Source organism: Suricata suricatta, chromosome 5, assembly GCF_006229205.1.
Source record: "Suricata suricatta isolate VVHF042 chromosome 5, meerkat_22Aug2017_6uvM2_HiC, whole genome shotgun sequence".
Lineage (NCBI taxonomy): Eukaryota > Metazoa > Chordata > Mammalia > Carnivora > Herpestidae > Suricata > Suricata suricatta.
This window is the reverse complement of record NC_043704.1, coordinates 140,810,430-140,830,593: the sequence shown is the minus strand read 5'-3', so window position 1 is coordinate 140,830,593 and position 20,164 is coordinate 140,810,430. Positions and strand designations below refer to the sequence as shown.

Below are 20,164 nucleotides of genomic sequence, written 5' to 3'. Positions count from 1 at the left end.
CTCTGCCCTTGTCCCTAGTGCACGGATACTGAACACAGCAGCTGCTTATAAACAGTGGACCAGACCCTGTCTTCTGCTGTAAGGCACTTAAGTGTTTCCCTTTCTCTCCTTAGTACCCACAAGCCCTCGGTACCTGTAAGATCCAAAATGATCCTGCCCCAATCAGCCCGCCGAGCCCCTCTGTCCTCCCTCACTCCCGCTCACCGCGGGATCCTAGGTGCTCCTCCCACGCCAGCTGTCCAGCGCGCCCATCTGCGGGCGCTGCTCACGCCGCTCCTCCACACACCTGCACATCTCACTCCTTCGCCTTTCACAAATTTTGTGCAAACGCCCCTCTCTCGGTGAGGCCTACCCTGACCACCTATTCAAAACCGCAGCCCCATTCTAGCTCCTTTCGTTTTCTCCACATCACTTCTACTTACTCACAGTAAGCTACAATATTTATCTCCCTCTGCTGAAACGTAAGGTCCCTAATGGTAAAAGTCTTTGCTTTATTCGCCGTTCACATAATGGTGAATAAATACTAGGAAATAAGTACTTGCTAAGCATTTCTGAATAACGTATGTTCCATATAACCCTGAGGTTCCATTCAACTGCTTAAGGAAAACTAAAAAGTCTGTTTTGTTTATAAAAATATACTTTTATGATGTAATCACTGGCTGATACTAAAATATTTGCAAACTTTATTTTCAAATATGAACACAGTGGAGAAAACCAATCTATTAAAATATGATGCCAGGTAAACTTGTTTACGGGCCTCAGACTAAAATTTCTATATCCGTTTGGGACGCCTAGGTGGCTTAGTTGAGCATCTGACTTCAGCTCAGGTCATGATATCACAGTTCATGAATTCAAGCACCATACTGGGCTCTGTGCTAACAGTTCAGAGTCTGGAGCCTGCTTCAGATTCTGTGTCTCCCTCTCCCTGTGCCCTACCCCTGCTTGTGCTCTCTCAAAAACAAATAAACATTACGGGCACGTGGGTGGCTCAGTCAGTTAAGCATCCGACTTCAGCTCAGGTCATGATCTCCCAGTTTGTGGGTTCAAGCCCCACATCAGGCTCTGTGCTGACAGCTCAGCAACTTCTGATTCTGTGTTTCTGTGTGTGTGTTGTGTGTGTGTGTGTGTGTGTGTGTGTGTGTCTCTCTCTCTCTGCCCCACCACCACTCATGTGCTCTCTCCCTCTCTCAAAAATAAACATTTAAAAATTTTTAAATAAACATTAAAAAGTCTCTGTACCTGTTTAATTGAATGGTACTCCAAAAATCTGAGTAAATCATAAGAAATCATTACTATTTAGACTGTTTCGTTATGTGATTTACAATTTACTCTATATTTTGTGTTCCTCTAAAAGGTCAGAAAAATGAACTGGAAGAGGAGACACATACTAGGCTACAACTGTAATCTAGAATCCGGTTTAAAATTTGCTTCATGATAATAATGCAACATTGTTTTCATATACTTTGTTAAACATAACAAAACTGAGCAAAATATAATAAATATTACTTTTATCTGGTTTATACCTTACAGTTTGAAGCAAATTCTAGCCCCCTCTGAAAAGGAACTGATTTTTTTTAAATTTTTTAATGTTTTATTTATTTTTGAGAGAGAGAGAGAGAGAGAGCGCGAGAGCGAGACAGCATGAGCAGTGGAGGGTCAGAGAGAGAGGGAGACACAGAATCTGAAAATAGGCTCCAGGTTCTGAGCTAGCTGTCAGCACAGAGCCTGACACAGGGCTCGAACTCACGAACAGAGATCATGACCTGGGCCAAAGCCGGATGTTCAATCATCTGAGCCACCCAGGTGGCCCAGGAACGGATTATTTTTTAAATAGTTCTAAATCTAAATGCATTCCAGAGTTTTGTACAACCCAGATTTCTCCATAAATTATTTTTCCAACAGATAGTATTCTTTTAAGAATGTATTTCAATCAAAATAAAATTATTTGTGGGTATCTGCAAAAAGGTTACCTACACTTGACTTGATTATATGGAAAGAACACCATTACAACTCAAGGATCAGTTAGCTTAAAAGAAAGCTGATCTCGTGCTAAGATTTTATAAACAAGGGATAGTACTTTTTAACGATCACATTTAATTTTGGGTTAATTCCTCTTAAAGTGAAAGATCTAAAATTCTCACAGCAAAACCACTGAAAGGCATGGTCTAGGAAACCAGGGATATAACAAAAACTTGCTAATGAAGTAATGGCAGAATAGTGAGCTTGTATTTTAGGTTAGTAATATTTTTTCATCTTAATGATATTTCTACGTTTCAAGTTATGTAATTCTTTGCTTTTGTGTTCAAATGTACACTTTTTACACTTAAACCTTCGAAAAGGAGTTGCATACATTAGTTGTTTAACATATTAAATTCATCTGCTCCAATATAATTCCCTGTGAATCAAGTCATTTAAAGATTTAACTTACTTCAAGGCTCCTGGGTGGCTCAGTCAGTTAAGCGTCCTAGTCTTTGTTTCAGGCTCAGGCCATGACCTCATGGTTTATGGAATCAAGCCCTGAGTTGGGCTCTGCGCTGACAGTGAGGAACCTGCTTTAGACTCTTCTCTCTTCCTCTTTGTCTCTCCCTCGCTCACACACACACACGCACTCTCACTCTCTCTCAAACATTTTTTTAAAAAGGTTTAACTTACTTCTAAAACAGACTGCACTTTTCTCTGTGAGAGGAAAACTAGTTAATTTATTCAAGACAATTTATGTATAATTATAATTTTATTATAAAATTGCCCTGTTATTCAGAAGCAAGACAATCATAATAAGCCATTAAGTCCCACTACTGTATGAATTAACATACTATCGGTATGAATTAACAAATGTAACCGAGAACCACTAAATCAATGAATAATGACCACCATATAGTTTGCTCGGTTGTTTTAAAAATAATTTAGCTGGGTAGACTCAGTGGGAAGATGGCGGACAAATAGGGGATACAGTACTTCCCGCCCACATCTCTCAAACAAAGAAGGGCTGAAGCCAAAGGACTCTGAACCTCAAGAGTCTGGGAAGAAAGGAGACGGAGTCTACTAGGAAGACAGCCTCATAGGACTACTTCAAGGACTAAGCCAAAGCACACATGGTGGAGAGTCCAAAACATCACTACGAGGAAGGATATAAAATAGCCAAAGTCACAATGAGAGACCAAGGACACCCTTAAAAGAACACTTCCTGAACGGACAGGCCCTGGACAGTCTATAAGCCTCCTTTAATAGAGCAGTACTCACAGGTGCAGAGCACACAATAGGCCTTTAAAACTTACAACAGACAGAAAGCTAGCCAAAACGGGAGAACTCTCCTCTAAAGAAATTCCAGAAAGAACTGACAGCTGAAGAATTGATCAAGACAGATAGAAGCAACATAACTGAACAAGAATTTAGAACAATACTCATAAAATTAATCGCTGGGCTTGAGAAAGGCATAGGAAACATCAGAGAAGCTATCACTACAAAGATCATGGATCTTAAAAACGGTTATGATGAACTAAAAAATACTATAAATGAGATACATAATAAAATGGAGGCAGCCAATGCATGAATTGAAGAGGCAGAGAGGAGAATAGGTGAATTATAAGATACAATTATAGAAAAGGAGGAATCTGAGAAAAAGAGAGATAAAAATTGATCTAGGAGCATGAAACAAAAATTTGAGAACTGATTGACACAATCAAACGGACCAATATCCATATCACAGGAATTCTAGAAGAAGCGGGTGGGGGCTGAAGCAGTATTTGAACAAACCACAACCGAGAACTTCCCTAACCTAGGGAAGGAAACAGACACTGAAATCCAAGAGGCCCAAAAAACTCCCCTCACACACAACTTGAATCGATCTTCTGCACAACATATCATAGTGAAACTGGCAAAATATAAGGATAAACAGAGAATTCTGAAAGCAGCTAGGGATAAACGGGCCTTACACACAAAGGTGGACATATAAGGGTAGTAGCAGACCTATCTACTGAAACTTGGCAGGCCAGGAATGAATGGTAGGAAATCTTCAATGTGATGAACAGGAAAAATATGCAGCCAAGAATCCTTTATCCAGCAAGCCTGTCATTCAGAATAGGAGAGATAAAGGTTTTCCCAAATAAACAAAAACTGAAGGAATTCATCACTAAAGCAGCCCCACAGGAGATCCTAAGGGGGACTCTGTGAGGGAATTATTGCAAGGAACACAAAGTACCAGAGATCCCACTACAAGCATGAACCCTACAAATAGCACAATGACTCTAAACCCATATTTTTCAATAATAATACTGAATGTGATGGATTAATGCTCCAATCAAAAGACATAGGGTATCAGAATGGATTTAAAAAAACAAGATCCATCTATTTTCTGTCTACGAGAGATTCATTTTAGACCTTAGGACACCTTCAGATTGAAAGTGAGGGGATGGAGAAATATCTATCATGATACTGGAAGTCAAAGGAAAACTGGAGTAGGCATACTTATATTGGACAAACTGGACTTTAAAGGCAGTAACAAGAGATGAAGAAGGGCATTATATAATTACAGGGTCTATCCACTATGAAGAGTTAACAATTATAAATGTCTATGCACTGAATTTAGAAGCACCCAAATACATAAAACAGTTACAAACATAAGCAATCTTATTGATAAGAATGTGCTAATTGCAGGAGACTTTAATACTCTACTTACAGCCATGCATAGATCAACTACACAGAAAATCACTAAAGAAACAATGGACCTAAATGACACATTGAACCAGATAGACTTGACAGATATATTTAGAACTCTACATCTCGAAGCTATGAAATTTTCTTCTCAAGAACACATGGTACATTCTCCAAGATGGATCACATACTAGGTCACAAAGCAGCCCTCAATAAATATAAAAGAATTGAGATCATACGTACTTTCAGATCACAATGCTATGAAACTTGAAATCAACCACAGGAAAAAAGTCTGGAAAACCTCCAAAAGCATGGAGGTTAAAGAACAGGCTACAAAAGAACAGATGGGCCAATCAGGCAATTAGGGAAGAAATTAAAAAGTATATGCTAACAAATGAAAATGAAAATACAACAATCCAAACTCTTTGGGATGCAGCAAAGGCAGTCCTAAGAGGAAAATAAACTGCAATCCAGGCCTAGTTCAACAAATTAGAAAAAGCACGAATACAAAATCTGACAGCACACTGAAAGGAAATAGAAGCAGAGCAGCAAGAACACCCCAAACTCAGCAGAAGAAGAGACATAATAAAGATCAGGGCAGAAATAAACAATATAGAATCCACAAAAACAGCTGAACAGATCAATGAAACCAAGAGTTGGTTTTTTTGAAGAAAAAATAAACAAAATTGATAAACCTCTAGCCAGGATTCTTAAAAAGAAAAGAGAGAACACCCAAATAGACAAAATCATGAATGAAAATGGACTTATTACAACCAATCCCTCAGAATACAAGCAATTATCAGAGAATACTGTGAAAAATCACATGCCAACAAACTGGACAACCTAGAAGAAATGGACAAATTCCTAAACACACACACACTACCAAAACTCAAATGGGAAGAGATAGAAAATCTGAACAGACCCATAACTATTGAAGAAATTAAATCAGTTATCAAAAATCTCCCAACAAATAAAGAGCCCTGGACCCGGTAGCTTCCCTGGGGAATTCTACTAGACATTTAAATCAGAGTTAATACCCATTCTTCTCAAGCTGTTCTAAAAAACAGAAATGGAAGAAAAACTTACAGACACACTCTACAAAGCCAGCATCGCTTTGATTCCCAAACCAGACAGACACTCAGGAAGAAAAGAGAACTACAGGCAGATACTAGCAAATCGAATTCAACAGCATATAAAAATAATTATCCACCATGATCAAGTGGAATTCATCCCTGGGCTGCAGGGCTGGTTCAATATTCACAAATCAATCAATGTGATGTATCACATTAACAAAAGATAAGAACCATATGATCCTGTCAACAGATGCAGAAAAGCATTTGACAAAATACAGCATCCTTTCTTAATAAAAACCCCAGAGAAAGTTGGGATAGAAGGAACATACTTAAACATCATAAAAGCCATTTATGAGAAGCCCACAACTAACATCATCCTCAATGGGGAAAAACTGAGAGCTTTCCCTGAGATCAGGGACACGACAGGGGTGGTGTCCACTCTCACCACAATTGTTTAACCTAGTGCTGGAAGCCCTAGCATCAGCAATCAGACAACAAAAGGAAATAAAAGGGACCAGAATTCGCAAAGATGAAGTCAAACTTTAACTTTTCACAGACGATATAATACTCTACTTGGAAAACCCGACAGACTCCACCATAAAGTTGCTAGAACTGATCCATGAATTCAGCAAAGTAACAGGGTACAAAATCAATGTACAGAAATCAGTGACATTTTTATACACCAATAATGAAGCAACCAAAAGAGAAATCAAGAAACTGATCCCATTCAGTTACACAAAAACCATAAAATAACTAGGAATAAACATAACCAAAGATGTAAAAGATCTGTATGATGAAAGCTAAAGAAAACTTATGAAGGAAATTGAAGAAGACACAAAGAAACGGAAAAACATTCCATGCTCATGCATCTGGAGAATATTGTTAATATGTCAATAATACCCAAAGCAATCTACACATCCAATGCAATCCCAATCAAACTTGTACTAGCATTCTTTGCAAAGATAAAACAAACAATCATAAAATTTGTATGGAACCACAAAAGACCCTAAATAGCCAAGGTAATACTGAAGAAGAAAACCAAAATGGGAGGCATCACATTCCCAGACTTTAGCTTCTACTACAAAATTATAATCATCAAGACAGTATGGTAGTGGCAGAAAGACAGACAATATAGACCAATGGAATAGAGAAACCAGAAGTGGACCCCCAAGTGTATGGCCAATTAATCTTCGACAAAGCAGGAAAGAATATCCAATGGAAAAAAAGACAGCCTCTTTAACAGGTGGTGCTGGGAGAACTGGACAGCAAAAAGCAGAGGAATAAAACTAGACCACTTTCTTACACCATTCACAAAAATAAACTGAAAATGGATGAAGGACCTGGATGTGAGACAGGAAACCATCAAACCCCTAGAGGAGAAAGCAGGAAACAACCTCTTTGACCTCAGCCCCAGCAATTTCTTACTCAACACATCCCCAAAGGCAAGGGAATCAAGAGCAAAAATGAACTATTAGGACCTCATCAAGATAAAAAGGTTCTGCACAGCAAAGGAAACAATCAACAAAAGTAATAGGCAACTGACAGAATGGGAAAAGATAGTTGCAAATGACATATCAGATAAAGGTCTAATATCTAAAATCTATAAGGAACTCACCAAACTCCACACCTGAAAAACAAATAATCCAGTGAAGAAATGGGCAGAAGACATGAACAGACACTTCTCCAAAGAGGACATCCAGATGACCAACAGGCACATGAAACGATGCTCAACATCACTCATCATCAGGGAAACACAAATCAAAACCACACTGAGATACCACCTCACACCAGTCAGAGTGGCTAAAATGAACAAATCAGGAGAGTACAGATGCTGGCGAGGATGTGGAGAGACGGGCACCCTCCTACACTGTTGGTGGGAATGTAAACTGGTACAGCTGCTCTGGAAAACAGTGTGGAGGCTCCTCAGAAAAGCTATCAATAGAACTCCCCTATGACCCAGCAATAGCACTACTGGGGATCTACCCAAGGGATACAGAAGTGCTGATGCATAGGGGCACATGTACCCCAATGTTCATAGCAGCACTGTCAACAATAGCCAAAAAAATGTCCATCAACTGATGAATGGATCAAGAAGATGTGGTTTATATACACAATGGAAGACTACAGGACAATGAAAAAGAATGAAATCTGGCCATTTGTAGCAATGTGGATGGAACTCAAGGGTGTTATGCTAAGTGAAATAAGTCAGGCAGAGAAAGACAGATATCATGTTTTCACTCATATGTGGAACAGGAGAAACTTAATAGAGACCATAGGGGAGGGGAAGGGAGAAAAATAGAGAGAGGGAGGGAGGCAAACCACAAGGGACTCTTAAATACGGAGAACAAACTGAGGGTGGATGGGGTTGGGGAGAGGGGACAGTGGGTGATGGGCATGGAGGAGGGCACTTGATGGGATGAGCACTGGGTGTTATACGAAACCAACCTGACAATAAACTACAGTAAATAATTAAAGAAATAAAAATAAAAAGCCAGCTGTAAACAGTAAAAAAAAAATAAAGAAAAAGAAAAAGAATTAAGCTGTATTTGTCAGATATAGGTCCCCTACTTGTGATGAGTGTCATGACATCAGACCTGAAAGGCCTACACAAGTACTTACTGGCAATTAATCTGTATTATGTCCATGGCAGAAAGGGGGAGCCACGGTGGGCCTGGTGCTGCTATCCTCATAAAGGCCTGTCTGCAATGCTGGCCATTAGCTGGTGTCTGACCACTTGGATTTCGGGAGTGTTCCCAGCATTCTCTAATTGCTAGGAGTTGCTCACCATGTCTAAACTGTGCAAACCATATGGTTTATGCCAAACACTGGCTTTCCTTCTGGGGGTCTGATATTTTTGCAGTGCTAACCAAAGGATGCTCATGTGACAAACTCCTCATGAAAACTCTCTCGTGAGTTTCCCTGGGGGACAACCTTTCACATGTGCTGTCACAGTTCAACGCTGCAGGAATTACGCACATCCTGAGTGATGCTACTGGCTGAGGACTCTTGGAAGCTTGCGCCTGGCTTCTTCTGGGCTTCATCTCACGTGCCTTTTCCCTCTGCTGGTTTTGCTTGTGTCCTCTGCCTGCGATAAATCTTAGCCATGAGTATGAGTGCATGCTGAGTCCTGTGAGTCTTCCTAGCCAATCACCAAACCCAGCCGCGGTGGCGGTGATCCGTGCCACTGTGCAGATCTGTGCACGGTCAGTGCAGGTGCAGAGGAGCGGAGATGGACCTCGTCGCTCCATACTTCTTGGAGTCCACAGCATAATCTTACACATAACAGAGATGCGTCATGTTTCGGGATTTTACATACCTCCCTCCTAGTCTACCCAAAATAGCTGCACCTCCACTTTAGTGTTAGTTAACATTGCTGAACTGTTCAATGGCAAAACTCTATGTGGCAATAACAGCATCATTCAAACAGCAAAGGAAAAGTTTTTGGCAGGTTCAAGAGACAGCTGGATAGATTGCTTACTTTGACCATTTGCAGTCGACAGCCCTCCAATTTGTTTTACTAATGTTTTGGTAGTTTTCTGCCTGTAAACATCCTAAAGAATATCCAAAGCATTCTTAATTTGATTATCTTTTTTGTCAGTTCACATTATCTTTAGAATTTAGCAAAATGTAACATATTTAATTGCATGTGACTGACAGAGACAGGCATTTTTTCAAGCTTCTGTGTTAACTACAGCTCTGCCATGTTTCAAAGAGATGAACAATCCATGCTTCCTTGTGCTTTCTATAATTTCTGTAAAAGTGACCCCACCTGGGGCACCAGGGTGGCTTAGAAGGTTAAGCATCCACCTCAGGTTATGATCTCACAGTTCGGGACCTCAAGCCCCACATTGGGTTCTGTGCGGACAGTGAGGAGGGGGATTCCTTTTCTCTCCCTCTCTCTCAAGAATGAATGAATGAACATTAAAAAAAAAACTAACCCATCTATTTATTGGCCAAAAGATCAAAAAGACTACAGCAGAAGACACTGATACAAAAGAAACATTAAAATGTGGTAAAAGAAGGCCCCAAGGATGCAAGGATCCGTGGGCAGGAGGATATACCTAGGTTAAAGACAGCTCCGGGCCATCCCTGATGACAGAGTACTATTTTGGTCTTGATGTGTCATAGCAACAAGAAAAAAAAATACTATATTCAAACCAAACCTCATTATTCAACATGGAAACTTTATATCAAATGCCAACGATGCAATTCAAAAACAGCAACAAAACAATGAATTTTTACAAAATAGTTCAGGGACTCTACCTCTCATGGACTATTTCCAGAAGAGAAACTGTATCACTAAAATGCATACGTTACTAATATATACATATGATCTACAGTATATATGTAACAAACTATACATTACATACAACATATATGACAAATAATATTACTAACACAGAAAATATAAATCATTAAATTACTAACACAGAAAATGTAAATCCTTAAATTAGCAAAGAGTCAAACACATGGAAAAAGTCAGAACGGAAGTAACCTCCAGAGGTCATCACACATCTTCCTAAAACACCACAAGCTGGGAACTCCCAGATCCACAAAAAGCAATGATGGAAGAGAATTTGTTTTGGCTTTTGGGAAGTGGGGAGACTAGGAGAGAGACAGGTCATTCTAGAATTTACCTTAAGTTCCATTCCCAACATAGTCAGCAATCACTGTGTTAACATCTACAAATGCACTTTGGTAATTTCTGTTATTGGCTCTATTCACTGCCAATATCACTGGCAAAAGAAGAATACTATAAAGTTTAGTTTTCTATCCAAATCAATTGATCATTTGCTTTTCTGTAGATATATGTCCGACCAACAGTTTATAATCTTGTCAAGTTCATGTAATAATAAGATCAGGATTTTCAACTCTACATCTAATCTTTACGTCAAGCCACCTTTACTCAACAAACCAAAGTTAAATTCCAAAGGGTAAGGAGTACTACTTTTCAAAAAGAACACAAAAAAAAATCATATTTTATAAAGACAAAGGTTGTCAAGTTGACTCCAGTTCAACAAAAACACTGCTTAACTCTCACCCAAAAGCTGAGATTTTTCTTGTTTCAGGTTATAGTTTTCACTATTTTGAAATCATAAAGTTACTGTGACTTTACAAAAATCCACTGTAGAGTAAGAATTAGGTAAGTATAAAAAAAGTTAAATTTTAGAAGTATTAAGGTATATAACAATGAAACATTCTAAATGTTATCTGCTACTTAAGACAAATTCTAATTACGTTTAAACATAAGATGAAATGTGCGACTCAGACTAAATCATTGTATAGTAAAAACCAATAGTGTATATACAGATAATGAAGGTATCATGGAAACTGGTTAAAAATTATAATGAAGAGAGAACTAGTAAGAATATAGCAACCTGGCTGAAATTGATATTCATTAGGGTACTCTTCACATCAATAGGGAGCATTTGGACTCTGTGGTCTTTATCAGTGTCCCAGCTGGTAATGGTTGAAGGTTAATGCCTTACCCCATTCTGTTCAATTTTCTATCCTAATTAGCCCTCCAAATCTATAGCTGTGAGCACCAAGTGTCTGTGCTCAAAAGAAACTAATTAATGCTAGCAAATTAGATCAAGTCCAAAGATCCAACAGACAAACTCTTAGTTAAACGCTCCTTGTTAATAGGAAGTGTAGCTGTCAATAACTGCTGTTGGTGACTATAATGAGGCATCTTTCTTTCATTGAAAGTGATTTCATTTCTCTTTGTCCCTGGAAAAGCTGTTCCAGTCCCTTCACAAACCTAAGTTGCTGGCAGTGTGACCCAATTCTTATGATCAGCTGGGTTGAAATGACATGCAAAAAAAATCAAACAGAAAAGCTTTCCTACATAATCAGGTTTCAGGCACTTAGTAGAAAGTCAGATCACTAATTAAAATTCCTATATCTTTATCGATGAACTATACAATTAGCACATATAATGTTTTTATATGAAATCCTATAAGTCCTTAATAAAGCAAAGGCTATACATAGTAAATAACCTACAAGGGAAGTGTCTTGATCCTAAATTACATCTTATTGTTCAGTTCAAATGTGGTTGTTCTGCTAGTACTCAGTTCTTTACTAAATCACACGGCTAGGCAGGAAGACGACTAAAGATTACTGTTTTATAAAATAATCAATTTTAGGTTCTATAACTCTGTTTTGGACCACACGGCCTAACAATAATCAATATATGATTATCTATAAAAGATTCAAATATTCAAAAATCAATAGTTATAACATGTTCTAATAGAGACAAATGCATTGAAGCAACCCAAGCAGATCTCAAATTTTAAGATCCTTCCAGTCTTCTGAAGATTTTAAGCATATTTAAAAAAGCAAAAGCTTAGCCAAGTCAATGTCCTAAGAAACTTAACTTTTGATAAGGAAGTGATGAAGCACTAAATTCTACATTGGAAACCAATTTTACCATGTGTCCACTGACTAGAATTTAAATAAAAACTTTATAAGGTGAAAAGATTTTTGTGTGCCATAATATGATAGTAGTTGTGCCACACAAACTAATAAATGTTTAAGTTACACTCTCTTTCTTTCATTTCAAAAACCAAAAACACAGTTACACTAAGAGTAAGCAAAGGCAGCTCTGCAACCCAAACCCTAAATATTCTGCATTTTCATCTGAATCATGTGAGTAAAACCTCAATCTCTATTTGATTTAGCTACTTTATTTCATTCTAGATACCAGAACAATGTGTTAAAAACATCATAAATACATCTCATATTCATCATGTCGGACCAAATATATCAGTAGTCAGTAAATGTCCTAGTAGTGAAAAGCTAACCCTATAACATTACACACTGTTAGTTTTTTTCCTCCCTCACCTGAGTCAGGACATGTATTTTTTTTTTAAGTTCTGAGGCAAGTGGAGGATTACCTCTTGCGATGATGAGCACGACACCTGCCAATGCCAGCACTGCCCCCAACCCTGTCTGCAGGTGGCAATGGTAACGTCTCCTGACACCTGGGGCTGTGAGCACTCATCAAACAACTAACTCACAGTGAAAGCAAAACTAGTATCGCAGAATGATACTAGCTCATTACTGATAATATATTTATTTATGGAGGCATTTAATTTCAATCTAATTTATGAATGGATCTGAAACTGGAATAGGTCATAATAAGTCACTTAAGGCACACAGACATGCTCATCACATGATGTCCGTACTCTTCTTTTACGGTTTCCATCGATTCCAAAGGTCATTCTCAAAGGAGAGGAGCATCAAAGGGACAGAAATGTTCCCGGCATCCAAACATTACTGACAAGGTACCGAAACCCAGTTGACACAGCCTGGCCCCCCTGCAGAGAAACTGGCCAGGGAGCTGCAGCCCATCACCCTCACTAAGAATCAGTGCGGTCCCTCAAGGAAGAAGACTACAGGGAAGCGTGAAGAAGGGAACGAGAAACAGCCGACAGCAGCAGAATTTCACTACCTCTCTTAGATGGCCGTTCCAGGGGGTAGGTTTTTTAAACAGGCATTTCTACAGGAATACTGTCGTCTGCTTTTCTAATTACCCACCATCTATGGCCTCATTTTTCACCTTCTGCTGCTTTGTTTACATTTTTCACTAAATGTTATATATTAATCACCAATATATCTCTAGATACATAGAATACAGGAATAACTCACGTTAAGAAACATTTTTCCAAAGAAAATATGTGTATGTCAGTGCCTAGTGCGTGCGTTTACAGAAATATCTTTCACTTAGAAATGTAAAATACAGGGGCGCCTGGGTGGCTCAGATGGGTAAGCGTCTGACTTAGCTCAGTTCATGATCCCACATCTCTGTGGGTTCGAGCCCCGCATCGGACTCTGTGATGACAGCTCAGAGTCTGGAGCCTGCTTTGTATTTTGTGTCTGTCTCTCTCTCTCAGCCCCTTCCCCACTTGCACCGTCTCTCTCTCTCTCTCTCTCTCTAAAAAATAAACAAACTTTAAAAGTAATTTAAAAAAAAAGAAATGTAATATACAAAGAAGTAAAAATAAAAACAAAGCAAAAAAAACCCCAGACTCATTGTAAGTACTATTGGGATTCCATTAACAATTCAGTAACAGGCAATGACCTCAAAGAAAATCATTTTAGAATATATATATATATATATATATATATATATATATCTGTGTATGCTGATGAAGAAAAAAACAGGTACATGTCACATCTGATGTTTTTTCTTTCCCTAACAAAGTCACCAGAATAACCTGTTTCTCGAAAATGCTCATACCTAGTTTTTCTCTATATATAACTACTTCTGGGGAAAAAACATTTTTTACTAGTAATTTGGGAGAATATTTTTAAATTGTAAATGAACTGAATACCATCTGGAAGTTCTGAAAGCTGGAATACTGGTATCTCAAGGAAAGGGTGAGAAACAATTCATACATATTAATTCATTGACTACTTGACTCTAAGGCTAAGGATTAAATTCAGATCATATTATAAAAAATGTATTCGATCTTTATATGAATATTTGAATCTTACCTTGAACTTGTTCAGAACATCTCTCTCGGGCTTTCTCTCTCATTATTTTAGGGATCAAAACATCCTTTTCGACGTGTCTGAGATGCTGCTCTGAAAAAAAAACAAGACCTTTCTTTAATATAGTGAAGTCTCAAGTAAATCACTAGTTTAGGGAAGAAATAAGCACTCTGGTTTACGCAAAATAAAAGCCTATACAAACATACCTGACTCTTCAAACCTCATAAAATTGTGGCTATTTTAGTCACTAAAAATCATTCTGAATGTTTTTTATACACAACTGAAAGAAATGTGGGACATAGAGAGTATCTTTCTAAAAATCTCTGCCAGCTATATTACAACACTTTATTTGATCTCACATTCCATGCAGTCTTGTCAAAATTAACGTCATAAACCAAAATAGTATAATTTTCCTTATTAATACAGTCCACATAAAGAGGATTTTTATCAATACTGAGATCCAAGGATAGATGAAGGGACTCAAGACAAGGGAGTAGTTTCAAGCTGGTGATGAGAAGCCTAAGAAAGAAAGAACTACATGTTCACATAAAAACAGCATGTGAGATTTCTGTGCATTTTAAACAAAACTACCACAATTAGACTAAAATGACAGAGCACACCTATCAGCTTCTTAAATTCAGAGTCCTGAAAAACAAAGCTACCCCTGGGGTAGGTGTCCTCAAGAAAAGCAAAATGATCATGAATCTCTTTGAAAGACAAAAGGCAGATGAGATGAAATGAAAGGAGGTAATCATATGCCCACAGGGTTTTTCCCCAGGAAGAAAACAGACAGACGCCAAAAGTAGGTATTGCTCTATGCTCCGAAGCAGCAAAAATGGGAAGCAAGAGACTTCCCTGAACAAAAACCCAAAGGATAATTGGTTGAAATACCTCAGCAGGAGCAAGTGGATCACCTCTGCTGCTGCCTCCAGACCCAGGAGTAAAAGAAGTAAATACATGTATCTATCCCCAAAGGATCAGAAAGTTTCCCAGTGACAGCCGGGAAGACCAGGGACCCCTCCACTTTCCCTGGTACTGTGCGATTCCCAACAGCCTCTGGATGCAGACGGCGATGAACTGAGAGAGAATCTTCAGAGAGTGTAAGAGGGCATCTCCAAAAGCAAAATCGACAACAAAACAGCCAAGAATTAACTAAATTTGATGGACAACACGGAGAAAGGGAAAAACCAACTTTAATCAATAAGTATCCAAATCTTGAGAATTAAAGGAAAAAAAGGATTTAAGAATACGCATGATAAATACATTGAGGTAAATACACAGATGTGAGTCCTCGGACAGATATGAACCACAGATTAGCTACATGCACTTTGAAGAAATGTCTGAAGCTCAAAAAGCCTAAAAGCTTCAAAAGGGAGAAAACCCTACCCTCACAGGGAATGAGATTCAGATTTACTCATGTTTCCCTGGGAAGCCACGGGGGCATGAAGACGACGGAGACGAAACCTCGGCGGTCTGAGAGTGCATCACTTTATGGCCAAGAATTCCAAAACCAATGAGGAGTGAAGTTAATGATATCTTCGGGTAGGAAGGGATGGAAAGGTCTACCTCTTATATACCCTAATGAGAAGAAGTGATTCCCTACTGTTGTGATAAGCCACCAATCAAACTTAGTGGCATAAAACAAGCATTCTGTTCTACAGAGAGCTCCTACAGGTCAGTCATTTAGAAAGGCAAAGCAGAACTGACCCTTCTCTGCCTCACATTATCTGGGACCTCGTCTAGGAAGAAGAGTCAAATGACTTGGGATTGACTTCAACAGCTGCAAAAGTTAAGGCTGGAGGACCTACTTCGAAGACGACTTCTTTCTTCCCCAAAGTATCTGACGCTGGGTTGCACTGGCTGACGCAGGCTCCGTGAGGACCCACGCCAGAGCACCCATCCAAGGCCCCTCCACGTGGTTTGGCCTCTCACAGTACAGGTAGGTCATGAGAGGGAGGAATGTGAAAAGGAATGTCTGGAGAGTAAGTGTTTCAAGGAAACCAAGCAAAAGCAGTATGTACGGCCTTTCTGACGCTGTCACAGAAGCCATGAAGCATCATTTCCACTGTACGACGTGATCGAGTCACCAAGGACAGGCTCTACCCAGGCACAGGGGGTTAGGACTCCATTCTTTCTTGCAAGGCCACATTACAGAAGAGCATGAGGAATGCAAGACACTGTTGTGACCTTTTTTTTTTTTTTTACTGTGTTGCTTTGTTTCTTTTTTTAAGTTTATTTATTTTCAGAGAGAGAGAGAGAGAGAGAGCAGACAGGAGCAGAGGGAGAGTGAGAGAGAGAACCCCAAGCAGGCTCTGCTGCGTTCAGTGCAGAGACTGATGTGGGGCTCGAACCCACAAACCACGAGATTAGAGATTATGACTTGAAGTCAGCCACATACCAACTGAGACACCCAAGCGCCCAATGTTGTGACCTTTGTAAAATAAAATCTGCCACAAGACTAGAGAATATTCTCAGGCAAAATAAAAATGAATTCATGATGCACAAATGTGATATAAAACATAATAGAAAAACATACATTTAAATTTACATATTAAAACTATAAAGTACCTGAACCATATCATCAGTTAATTTGACTCATTTATAGAATCCAGTTGATAACAGCTGAATATTAACCAAGATAAATGACAGTCTAGACCATGAAAATAATCTCAATAAGTCTAAAAGAATATGTTCCCTGACACCAATGTAACTGTTGGAAATCAGTAACAGAAGGATGTCTTGATAATCTCCAAATATTTGGAAACCAAATAACACACTTTAAAAAATTTTTTTTAATGTTTATTTTTTAGAGGGAGACAGAGATAGAGCATGAGTGGGGGAGGGCAGAGAGAGAGGGAGACACAGAATGGGAAGCAGCCTCCAGGCTCTGAGCTGCCAGCACAGAGCCCGACACGGGCGGGCGCTGGAACTCACCAACTGCGAGGTCATGACCTGAACTGAGGTCAGAAGCTCAGCTGACTGAGCCACTCAGGTGCCCCCCAAATAACACACTTTTAAATAACACGTGCAGGAGGAAGGGCGGAGTAAAAAATAGACACAAACAGAGAGGCAGGAAGGCAAACCACAAGAGACTCTTAAATACAGAGATCAAACTGAGGGTTGATGGGGGTGGGAGTGGGGGAGAGGGAAAAATGGGTGATGGGCATTGAGGAGGGCACTTGCTGGGATGAGCACTGGGTGTTGTATGTAAGCCAATCTGCCAATAAATTATATTTTTAAAACAATAATAAATAACCCTGCAGCTAAGAAGAAATCAAAAGGGAAATAAACTATTTTGAAGTAAATGAAAAGAAAAATAGAAGCTATCATAATTTATGTGAGGCAGTTAAAACAGTACTGAGAGGAAAATCTGTAGCACTAAAAGTCTACATTGGACAAGAAAATGGTCTTAAATCAACAACTTAAGCTTCCACCTTGAGAAACTGAAAAAGAATAAACTGAACACAAAACCAACAACAAAAATAATAATAAAGATTAAAGCAAAACAAATAAAAGAGAAAATAAAATGACACAGAAAAACAATGACACCAAAGCTGGTTCTTTGAGACGATTATTAAAATTGATAAACCACTAGCCAAGAAAAAAGAGGTATCACAAACATTAAAAATGACACACATTCTGGGGGCACCTGGGTGGCTCAGTCGGTTAAGCATCCAACTCTCGATTTTGACTGAGGTCATGACCTCATGGTTGGTGGGATGGAGCCCCGTGTCAGGCTCTGCATGGACAGTGTGGAGCCTGCTTGGGATTCTCTCCCCCCAACCCCTGCTCTCTGCCCCTCCCCCACCTGCATGCACACAGAAGCAGGCTCTAACACTCTCTCGAAATAAATAAACCTACAAAAATGATTTTGAAATCACATATTCAAATAATCTTTAAATGTAAGCCAATAAAATTAACAGCACAAACCACCAAAGCTAACGTAGACAGATGATAAATCCAGCCCCCTATCTATTAAAGAAACAGAATCAGGGCACCTGGGTGGCTCAGTTCATTAAGCAGCTGACTCTTGGTTTTGGCGCAGGTCATGACCTCAGGATTCATGCATTAGAGCCCCACGGTTGAATTTTATGCTGAGAACAATGGGAAGATGCTGCAAATTCTTAAGCAAGTAGAACCTTCTTTCATTTTTACTGTGCTGACAATGCAGAGCCTGCCTGGCATTTCTCTCTCCCCTTCTCTCTCTCTGCCCCTCCCTGGCTTGCTGTCTCTCTCTCTCTCCCTCTCTTTCTAAATAAAAAAATAAACATTAAAAATAAAAACAATTAAAAAAAAGGAAATTGAATCTGTATTTAAAAGCCTTCTACTGGGGCACCTGGGTGGTTCAGTCGGTTGAGCATCTGGCTTCGGCTCAGGTCATGATCTCACGGTTCGTGGGTTCAAGCCCCGCGTCGGGCTCTGTGCTGACAGCTCAGAGCCTGGAGCCTGCTTCGGATTCTGTGTCTCCCTCTCTCTCTGACCCTCCCCTGTTCACGCTCTCTCTCTCTCTCTCAGGGGGAGTGAGGGGGATTAGAAAATAAATAAATAAATAAATAAAGCCTTCTCCTTCTCCCAAAAAATACCAGACATAGATAGCTGCACATGAATTTGACCAAACATTTAAAAAAGAAATAATACCAGGAAGCCTGGATGGCTCAGTCAGTTAAGTGTCTGACTTGGGCTCAAGTCATGAACTAATGGTTCATGAGTTCGAGCCCTGCATCCGACTCTATGCTGACGCCTCAGAGCCTGGAGCCTGCTTTGGATTCCGTTTCTCCCTCTCTCTGCCCCTGCCCCTTTGCTCTTTCTCTCTCAAAAATAAATAAACATTAAAAAAATTTTTTAAAGAAATACCAATTCCATACACTCTTAAAAAAATTGCTAAGGCCAGCACTATCCAGATACCAAAACCAAGCAAAGACATTAAAGAAAAACTACAATCCAATATCCCATCATAAGTATAGATGTAAAAATCTTTAAAAAAAAAAGTACAATTTAAATCCAATAATATAAAAAAAAGATAATACTTCATGACTAAATGAGTCTATCCTGGGACTACAAGATTGACGTAACAATCAAAAATTGAAAAAGTAATTCATCAGATTAAAAAGCTAAAAGAGGAAAAACATATGGTATCGCAACAGACCCAGAACATACATTTGACAAAAATCTAACATCCATCCCTAATAAAATCCCCAGCAAAGTAGGAACAGGAGGAAACTTCCTCAACATGACAAATAGCATCTACAGAAAAAAAAAACCCCACTTGCAAACGTTTTCCCCCTAAGATATGGAACAAGGTAAAGAAGTCTGCTCTTACCAGTTTAACTCAGCATTATACCTGATGTTCTAGACAGTTTAATAAAGAAAATTAAGAGTGTCTATCTAGAAAATCCAGTAGAATCTACAAAAAACTACAGAACTAATAAACAAGGTTTCCAGATATAAGATTAATATACAAAAATCAAATGGAGATGACATAATAAAATAAAACTTTTTTTTTTAAAATGAACTACATAAGGCTCAGGAACCTGCAGGGCAAAAAATAAAAGAAATTTTTTAAAACTATCACTTATTTTACCAGAGTCTCAGAAAAAAAGGAAAAAGAATGTAGAGCTAAAAAATTATTTGAAAAAATAATAACTGAAACCTTTCCAAATAAGGCAAAAGAGAGGCACCTGGGTGGCTCAGTTGGTTAAGCATCTGACTTCAGCTTTGGTCATGATCTCAAGGTTTAAGTTCGGCCCCACGTCTGGCCCTGTGCGGACAGCATGCGGCCTGCTTCAGATTCTGTCTCCCTCTCTCTCTGCCCCTCCCCTGCTCACGTTCCATCTCTCTCTCTCTCTCTCTCTCTCTCACACACACACACACACACACACACAAAAGTAAACATTAACAAAAATTTACTGAGGCAAGAGACATAAATCTATTAATTCAAGAAAAAC

The 20,164-nt window shown here is 39.0% G+C and overlaps 1 protein-coding gene across 1 annotated transcript in view; it reads right to left on the bottom strand.

Moving 5' to 3' along the window:
• The window catches only part of CMC1 (C-X9-C motif containing 1), a 73,899-nt gene extending 53,938 nt beyond the window's left edge, over positions 1-19,961 (bottom strand). Inside the window, exons 1-2 of the mRNA XM_029940373.1 lie at positions 19,898-19,961; positions 14,223-14,312 (exon numbers count right to left, since the gene is read on the bottom strand). Of these exons, the coding sequence (XP_029796233.1) occupies positions 14,223-14,312; positions 19,898-19,922 (115 nt within the window). The 5' untranslated portion in view covers positions 19,923-19,961. The remainder of the gene's footprint in view (positions 1-14,222; positions 14,313-19,897) is intronic.
• Positions 19,962-20,164: the final 203 nt, after the last annotated feature.